Source organism: Wasmannia auropunctata, unplaced genomic scaffold (assembly GCF_000956235.1).
Source record: "Wasmannia auropunctata unplaced genomic scaffold, wasmannia.A_1.0 LD336069.1, whole genome shotgun sequence".
NCBI classification, from domain to species: Eukaryota; Metazoa; Arthropoda; class Insecta; order Hymenoptera; family Formicidae; genus Wasmannia; species Wasmannia auropunctata.
Window position 1 is genome coordinate 1,347,477 of NW_012026821.1, and position 9,274 is coordinate 1,356,750.

General features: G+C 44.7%; 1 protein-coding gene across 3 annotated transcripts in view; it reads left to right on the forward strand.

Moving 5' to 3' along the window:
* The window catches only part of LOC105450056 (homeobox protein extradenticle), a 47,097-nt gene extending 38,412 nt beyond the window's left edge, over positions 1-8,685 (forward strand). Inside the window, exon 8 of one of the 3 annotated variants that reach the window (XM_011689664.1) lies at positions 7,292-8,685. In XM_011689664.1, the coding sequence (XP_011687966.1) occupies positions 7,292-7,306 (15 nt within the window). In that variant the 3' untranslated portion in view covers positions 7,307-8,685. Of the gene's footprint in view, positions 1-1,606; positions 2,454-7,291 lie in introns of those variants that run through there. The other 2 variants (XM_011689663.1, XM_011689665.1) reach the window with 2 other exon arrangements.
* The last annotated feature ends 589 nt before the right edge of the window (positions 8,686-9,274 follow it).

The following is a 9,274-nucleotide window of genomic DNA, read 5'->3' on the forward strand; positions in this document are numbered from 1 at the left end:
CGCGCGGGACGTGGTAAATGCAAGGGTTGAAATGAAGCGACTAAAATGCATGCTCGTAACTGCGCTGTTCCGCAGTCACTTCCGGCTTCTGTATAGCTCTCCATTTCTTTATCGATCCGAAACGGAGCCCGTCTCTTCTCCCGTATCTTCTCGCTGGCGTTAAGTTCCATCAGTTTTATCGTCCGATCGATGCGTCTTCAAATCGGTTCGTGGAGAAACACAAAACACGTAGCGAATTTACAGATCAATTTTGTTTTTAACTCGTTTCACGGTAAACCCACTTCTTCTCCGCAATAAAGCGCAACCTTTTAGTTTAACCAATCTAAATTCTTAGTCCGTTTTAAAGGGCAATTACACATTACGATTCATTCGATCACTCTTCTTTATATTTTATCAGAAATATCGCGCGTAAGGTACTACCCTTCAATCTGTTCAATTTATATTTCTAATTTCACTTGCGAAAAGCAGACCCGGAGAGTTCACGTCTCGACTTTATACTTTTAGCTAGACGTCACCGCTGGATTCTAATCCGTTCCGTTGTTCCTAGAGATCGAATTTTCAATTTCTTGTCACATCGATCTCGCCCGGTCTTTCCAAGCTTCGACGTTGTGTCGCGTACATGTGATCAGTTCTGACAGCGAAGTTCGACATGATCGGCTCTAATAGCGAAGTTTGCAACGATAACAAATCCCCTCCCTTTTGACGCTGCAGCTGGCACTAACTTTTCCCGTAATCGCATACGTAACAAATGAGCATTCGCTTTGTACACTATTACACGAGCACAAAGAGCCTCTCTCACACGCCGGCCGACTGACTTCCTAACATTTTGCACCGGTCAAGTAATGTAATTCACTTGTATATTCCGTCATAACTATTTTTATCACCGCCTCGTTTTGTCTTCGCCGTTCCTCCCCGCCCCTTTACTCTTCTTTTAATCTCGTTCTAATCAGCTGTTGGTTGGTACTTCGAATCTAACAAGTAACAGTAACCGAGTAAGGAGTGTGCGGAACTGTGTTTGTTGCAACGAAGAGCGGAGCGCGCGGACGATGGCCGCCGTTCAGCGAAGGAAGGAAGCGAGAATGCTTTTCCTTTCCAATTCAGCCGTTTTCGGATTACCGTCTTTGCTATTTTGCGCGCGTACCGCCGCAACGTGCGTTACTAAAATATCGAGAATGACATTTTGAGGAGAAAGACGGCGCATTGTCGCAAGCACAGTTCCGATACGGTCTCTTGGCTATCCACCTACGTTACTGTCACGATCCATTCGGTCGTCTGCTGCGCCGTCTCTTCTACTCTCCATCACCTTGACGATCCGTCGCGGAAGCTGCGAAATCGCGCGAACGGTTCGCGATTCGGAGAGACGATCCCCGACGACGCGCAGTCTCCTCTTATCGTTCGCGAAAGAGATTACGTTATGCAAATCTAAACGAGGAATTTTCAACTAGCCACACAAATCGGATTTAACTTTGGAAATAGAAGATCGCAATCGGACAAATTCTTGTCAGGATCTTAAATTACGATTCGACGCGAGGTGCTAAAAAAAAAAAAACTAAGAAAAAGATCGGAAATTCTAATCCGACTCAATGACGTTTTTTTCTTGATGCAGATGAAACGAAATTCTTAGAAGGCGACAGAGAGTGAGAGAGAGACCCCGGATCAGACAACCATGCAAAAGACACGCAGTCGAAGCTAAGATAGAGAGCGAGAGAGAGAGAGGGAGAGAAAGGATAGGAAAGTGTGAATCGTGCGAGAGACGGAAAGATAGAGGGATGAACGCGAATGGGGGAGAGAAAGGGGGAGAGAATGAGATCGCACAGCTGGGGAAAAATTATAAGACGTGAACGTACGAAAATCGTAAATTGGTGCGTGTATACTGATCTCGGCCTCTCGTGCTTTTTTTATTGTGTTTCCAGTGATGCGTCAGGCCGGTCTAAAAGCGCTCGCAATCGTGTAGAGAAACTCGAACGAAACTCTTGCCGCCAGCTCTCGACACGAGATAAGAGAGAAAGAGAAAGAATGAGAGAAATATTAAAAGAGTTAGAGAAAGAGAAAGTGCGAGCGAAAGAAAGATAGAGAGAAAGGGAGAGAGAGAGAGAGAGATGATCCGGGATTAGAAGCTGACGAGGGCCGGTCGGGACATCGTTCTTCGTTACAACAATCGTCCGGTCTCTTTCCCTAGAACTCAGTTTTCAAAGAGAAAGAAAGGCAGTTCGGAGGAAGGTCGTGGATTTTCCAAGAGACTCTAGGAACGAGAGGAGACGTTGTTAGGATCATCCGGCTCGCGAGGTGCCAGTTCCATTCTGATCTAACTCATCGATAGTGCAATATGTATCCGCAGACAGATCCGCGTGTCTACGTGCTCCCGGAGATGTTTCGAAATTTCTACCTCGAACCTGCGCTTCGCGGAGGCGTTCCGGCGACAAAGAGATTGTCGCGCGTTTACTGCAGAGGAAGATCTCCACGCCCCCGTAAAAATAGAATTTATTTTCGAACTAAGCTGCGCACGGAGGGGGGGGGAGGGAAGGACCGCGTGCATCGCGACGCACGTTAAAGATGTGAACGCGATAAAGTCGAGACTCGTGCAAAGTCCAAGCAAGCGCCAGAGAGCGGTCAGCGGCAATCTTTGGATTACTCGGCGAAATTTGTCGGTGACGATGTTGCGAAGAATAGAGATAGAAATTTCGTGAACTTTCGGCGTTACGGAGGGGAAGAATGAAACTTGGCGATCTTGGGGTATCCCGATCCCGAGTATCGATAAAGGTCTCATTCGATGCGCGCGTCCGAGAATGATAATCTCTCTTATTAACTTCTCTCGTATCGTCTGTCAGCCTGAAGAATATGTCGACATTGGAAGAATTGGAAAACGCAACGGCAGTCGAGCTTTCGGACTTGGATCTTTCCGGGTGTTCCGTATCGAATTCCGTACACATCGAGACGACACGCACCGGGGAAAGCGGAGGGCTTTTCGCCCGTGCGTTTATTATACCCTCCAGAAAGACGTCCTCGCCTTCGAGCTCTTCCCTTAGGATTAGATCTCGTTAAGTGTGCAATAAGATTTTGATATTGGAACTCTTCTTTTTTTTTTCTTTTTTTTTTAGGTTTTAGAGATACGTTAGATAGGCCGTTTGTTATAGATAGTAAAATGTTTTGGTGGCAGCAAGCGATAAGTTTTAGATTCGATTGTTAGTCGATCGCGGCGAGTGTCTCGGACGGGTGCTAAGGAGCGCGAACCGTTTCTTTCAACGTTGATTCTTCCAGTCGCGGGAATTTGGAAAACGGGGCCTTGTGAAATTATTATCGCGTGAGAGGGACCGGGGACGTTTCTGTCGTTTTCTCCCCCCTCCCCCTTTACAGTTTCGGCGTCTGAGAGACCAACATCGGAAGACACACCAGTGAATCACACGAGTCTGTACATCCGTTTGTACATAAATATTGGATTGAACGGAAAGTTCGTTCGGTTTTTTTTTCTACTTAATACTAATGCCATTTCTTAGCAAAAAAAAACGGGACGAATTTTCCGTTATATTAACTTTCCAATATATGACAGCATACACGCACCCTACGCATTGCGCGCGGTTTCATATGTCGCTCTTCTCACGGCCTTCGATACTTAATCCTTAGAGACTTACTTAAAAAAAGGCAGCTCTTAACACATACACGTACACACATTTCACAATTTTCACATGTATGATATATATATATATATATATATATATATATATATAGGCTGATAGAGAAGGAAAACAAGGCAACGTTGGAGTGTATCTTTATAGTTGAGAGAGATACTAGGGCAGATAGTTTTCGTGACATGCATGACTGCATGTAGAATTTCAAGACACGAGAGCCTCCGAAGCGAAAAGTCACTGTCGATCTTTGGACGCGATCTTGGAATACGTTTTCGCAAGTCACGGAAGATTAGAAAACTGTCCATGGTTTGTCACACGCGACGTTAATTTAATGGATATAAAAGACGTCCGGATTACGATAATGCTATTTTCTGAGGCCCACGTGTGTATTGGTTTTACAAGATTATATACGTGTGTGCGCGTCTTTGCCTTGATCTGAGAAAGTGAATGAGTGAAAGTGAGAGAGAGAGAGAAAGCAAGAAAGACGATTAGTTGGGAATATCTGAATGGAATAGGAAGGATCGAAAGGATGAAGACAGAGAGCGTGATAGAGAGGGAGTGAATGGAATCAAAAATTTCATTGTAGCTCGTTTTGCAGAGTTCAGAAATTTCGCGTAGACAGTAGAATAGACGCCGACCCGTTGCATCGGCGAGTTCGGAAGTATTTCCCGATTTGATGTTCGCCTTCGCGATTACTTCGATGGTGACATGACACCTGAGTGACAAGTTTTGTGAAAATTGAGACAAGCGCTCGAATCCTTTCGAGACACGGATAACGAGGGACAAGTGATCGCAAGTAATAACGCGAAACAGTTTCAAAATATCGAGTTTCCAAGTATCAGATCTAGAAAGTATTTGGAATTTTTGCTGATTGTAACATGAAGGTAAATATTTGTTTCTCATTCCCGTACCGCGCCGATGCAATGTGGCCGAGCTTGGAGAAAATTCGGCATACCCGCCGACGAGCCGGTAGACCGAACGTTCTCCTTTGAGAGCGAAACGCGACGCGAAGCAAATCTTCTTTTATCGGGTATCGAGGCGAGGCTTAGTGACCAATGACACGCTATTTTGTCGCCATCCTGCAGGGGATTAAGACAGAGGGCTAAAAATCAATTGCAAAACAAAAAACAAACAATCGAAAAACATGACGCAGGGCAAGGCATTGGCTGGGGGGCCAGGCGCGGTGGGATGGATGCAACAGCGCGAGGCGGTGCCCGAATTTCCGCCTCTCCACGATTCAGCGGACTCTGATTCCGACCGGGAAAACGAAAAGCGACCGCGCGTCTAAAGACTCACAATTCGTTTTGTTTTTTTTTTCTTCCCCTCATTCTTCCGAGGTGGACACAAGCGCGACGTGTTAGACGAGAGAGAGATTGTGCGAACAATGCGTGCAAAGAGGAGCGAGCGAGCGAGCGAGCGAGCAAGCGAAAAACGAGAAACACATCATCGGGATCACACACAGCATCGCAATTCTGTCGACACGACACACAACACGACACGACACGATGAACGAAACACGTACACGGAACATATGACACACGGTCGTTCCGCTGGTGTTCGTAATAAGTAGCGTTCGTTTTCAATCTTCGAGCAACTCTCTTCTCGTTTTGATTCTGTATCAGAAGGAAGAAGGATACGTGCGGAGGTACGCGTGGACCATTCGAGGCCGTTGCAAAAGGCAGGTGACAAGCTCGGAACTCGGAAGATGACGGAGCGATTAAGTCGTCTGGCTGTTGTCTGTTATCAACAAACGTATACGCGAGGGTACCTCGAGTATATGCTCGGAATCGAAGAGAATCATCGGTCGCGAGACGATTAAACGCGTTTCCATTCACGTATCCTTTTTATCCGGTCTTGGGCCTTATAGAGCAATTTTTTCGCGAGGAGGTTCTGCGCTTTCGCAGGCGCAGAGCGGACGAGCGAAGCGAACGGAAAGAAAAGATACGCGAGCGACGAAGGCGTAGGTCAGTGTGCTCTCCTTTACGGCGGAAGTTCGTTTCTCTGAAGACAATAGGTCGACGTACACGCGCCTAGCTAGGGAGAGAGCGTACACAGACCAGTCACACGTACAACCGCTACAACATTAACACGAACTCTACGGCGTTTCCAAGGCCCTGCAAGACAAGAATTGTCGAGACCAAAAATAGTGTTCGTCATGATTTTATTGTACGACGTTGAGCGATCATGAAACCGAGAGCGCCTTCGATTTTCCGTAATTTTATTTTTTTTTTAATTTGGCCAAATTAATTTTTAATAAGCTTGTGAAAATCTCTTTGAAGACCGTAGTTTTGGAAACGTTATGCGAAGGCATCGTCTTTCGCAGCACGTACACCCACACACACACACACACACACACACCCACACACACATGAACACGACTCTTCTCTCCGTACGATTCTTTATGTTAATGTCTTGTTACTCGTTCCCGACATGTTCATCTTATTCTTATGTAATGCTGGCGAATGTCCCCTACGTTCATTCACGATCTGAGCCCCGTATCCTTTATTTTCTAAGTTCAGCTTTAAAAATGCAATCACGATCCTGGCACCATTGCGTACGCCGAGAGATTCGAATCCCGCTGAGAAAGTAGAAGCCACTTTTAAATGTATGTTAACTTTATATTTATATAGATAACAGTCGAGCGACCTTAATATAAAGAAGTTCTAAGATTTCTAGAATTCGCTCTCGAGATACGCTCTCTGAATCGAAGTTTCTGGAATACGCATGTGACGTCTATAGAAAACTTCGACGTCGCTTGGAGTTCTGAAACTATTGGCCCATTTCTAATCGCTCGCGTCTCGAATGCATTGGCCAGGGATCGCGATTGCGTTAGAAAATTGATGTGCATGACTGTATATTTCCGCGAGCGAGAAACACATTTCCGCTTTTCGTTCCCTTGTTTTTTTTTTTTTGTAATTGCCCTACCGAGCACGAAAGTCTCATTAACGAGATTTTAAAATTTGTTTCTCTTCAGTTATCTTTATCGATTTTATCCGCCCGCGACACAACACACATAAACACTCACACACAAATGTTGAATCCGAAATCGGCAGCGTTCTAAAAAGGGAAGTCGATCGTCCGATTTTCGTGACGTCGACAGGTAAAAATCCTAAAGCGCGGCCGATCGATCGGATTCAACTTGACACGTGATTGCGCCTGTCTACCCTTAGTTGGCCGTACGTACGTAGGTACATATGTATTGTGTATACGTATATATATACATGTATAAAAAAAAATATATATTATATATATATACATTCTATACTTTCGTATCTATATAACACGCACGCCACTCCGCGTGCGGCGGGAAAAGAGATCTCTTGTTGTAACGAACCGAGCAGAGGACACACGAGGATTGCGTTTCGAACGGGAAAAAAAAGAAAAAAAAAAGAAAGCCCCTCGACCGGGACGTGAGCGCGCGCGTGTGCACAGTGTGCCTGAGGACAAGTCGGGGACACCCCGGTGTTTTCCCGGATAAACGAAACAGTTCGTTTGTGCCGCGTATACGTCTGCATCAGCTCGGAATCGTTTGCGAGAACGTTTCCGACGACGACGGCGACGACGACGAGGAGATAGGTCCCTCTTGCGAATCTTCTCGGACGATCTTTTTTCACGCCACTGTGAATTCGCGCGCGTACACGATGCCCGATGCTGTTTGCTTTCAGGAGCTGTCGCCTTGAAATCCTTAGGAGAAACGCAGGAAGAACGCATACTGACAAACTTAAAAAAAAAAAAAAGAAAAAGCGAAAGAGAGAATGTGCGTGTGTGTGTATGCGTGAGTGCGAGAATGAGCGGAAAAAAAGGAGAGTAAAAAAGCAGAAAAGAATACGAATACGAGACCGCGTTGTTATCGCGAATAACGCTCGCGCAATCCGATCACCTCACTATCTGTGATCCGAGGCTCGCCTTTGAACGGCGAGTAATACGAACTAAAAATCGATATTAAGCTATTAAGATTACGTAACGCGCTCGTGTCTGGAGGCACTCGTGTTCTCGCCTAAAAATCGGCTAAGATTTTTATCCAATTCGCCGCGCCTCCTCCCTGATGATCGCCGTTTCTCGTCTGTGAATATCTGTCTCGTGGATACCGGAGGCCCTCGACGGAAAGAAGAGAGCCGAGAGATATATCAGTAATTCGAGATTCCATACTCGTGCGCGTATTTTTTTTTCTTCTTTCCTTCGTTCCTTTAAATTTTCCACGTTACGTTAATGTCGACCGAGACTTGCGAGAAGACCCGTCGCCTCCGGAATCGGGATCTCCCTCTCGGCGGACGTCGAGAAACGTTGCGCACCACGCGATCTTGCCAGAATGTGTCGCACGGAATATTTCTAAGCTTTTTATGAAGCGAAAAGCCGCATTCCGGAGTTAATGCGCGCGTGAAATGCCCTGTAAAACGGTCCTGCGCGAAAGAGAGAGAAAAAAAGAGGAGTCTGCTCCGAAGCGATATATTCCGCGATTTGAGATTCTCTCGGACTTCCGAGACTCTAACATCGACACGAATGCTTCCAGCCATCGACGACAGTGTTTTTCTCCCCTCTTACCCCTTCTCATCTGCGATCCATCAAGAGCAAAAAAAGATATATAGCGGAACGCGGAATGATATATAGCAGACGCGTTGAGAGAAATAAAGGTGCGAGAATGAACGAGAAAGAGAGAAAGAAAGAGAGACAGAAGCAATGGTCCTGCGACACAACACTAATGTATACGATTTTTCAACACGAAAATATTATATATTGTAGCTATATATATAGAAGTATATATAAAAGAGGATAGTATATAGGCAACCATAACGGCTAAATGAATCATTGTAATGACGAATGGTAATTAATACGGCGAAGATTATTATTATTATTATTAACTAGTTTATTTTTAATTATATTATATTATTGCCATTATTATTATCATTGATATTATTATTATTATTATTACTATTATTATTATTGGCGGTTCTCGCATTGTGATAATCGCAAACTGTAATTGTAACATTATGATGATAATAAGTATCTATGGGTTATTAAAGTTTATCGTCGACTCGAGAAAGAGAGAAAGAGAAAAAGATGTACGTTTCTTTTCTTTTTTTTTTCAAACAATTCACACCTTGATCGGAGTCACGATTTCTTTTTTTTCGGTCTTCTTTCTTTTCCGCTTACCGTTCACATCGATTTGGTTATCGTGAATGAATTGCAGTTGGATCATTTATTACCTAGCACGTAGGTAAACGAAGAGAAAAAAGGATCTTTATATCCTATTCATTGTATAAACAAAGCCGAGGATGGGGAGTATTCCTCCGAACGATTAGGTGGTTAAACTCTGTTGTTAAATAATATGTCGCGAGCGAATCGCTCGGCTAAAGATCGGCTGCCGAATGCAATTCTCTTTTTGCTTTTAAGATCTTGTTCTTTTATTGACTCACCTTCTCTATTTCAATCGAACCTTGCCCGGCTGAACGTTAGACTTTCGATGACTCGCGTATGATCGTCGTGTGGATCCAGATGATCCAGGCTAGCAAGAGCGGATGATTTGCGAGCGACGAACTTTGCAACGAACACAAACGAGCGTATAATAATCTTTTTTTCTTCAATGAATTTCTGTCTATGAAAGACGAAGCGTCGATTTGTCGATTTAAATCTAGGATTCACGCGTGTTC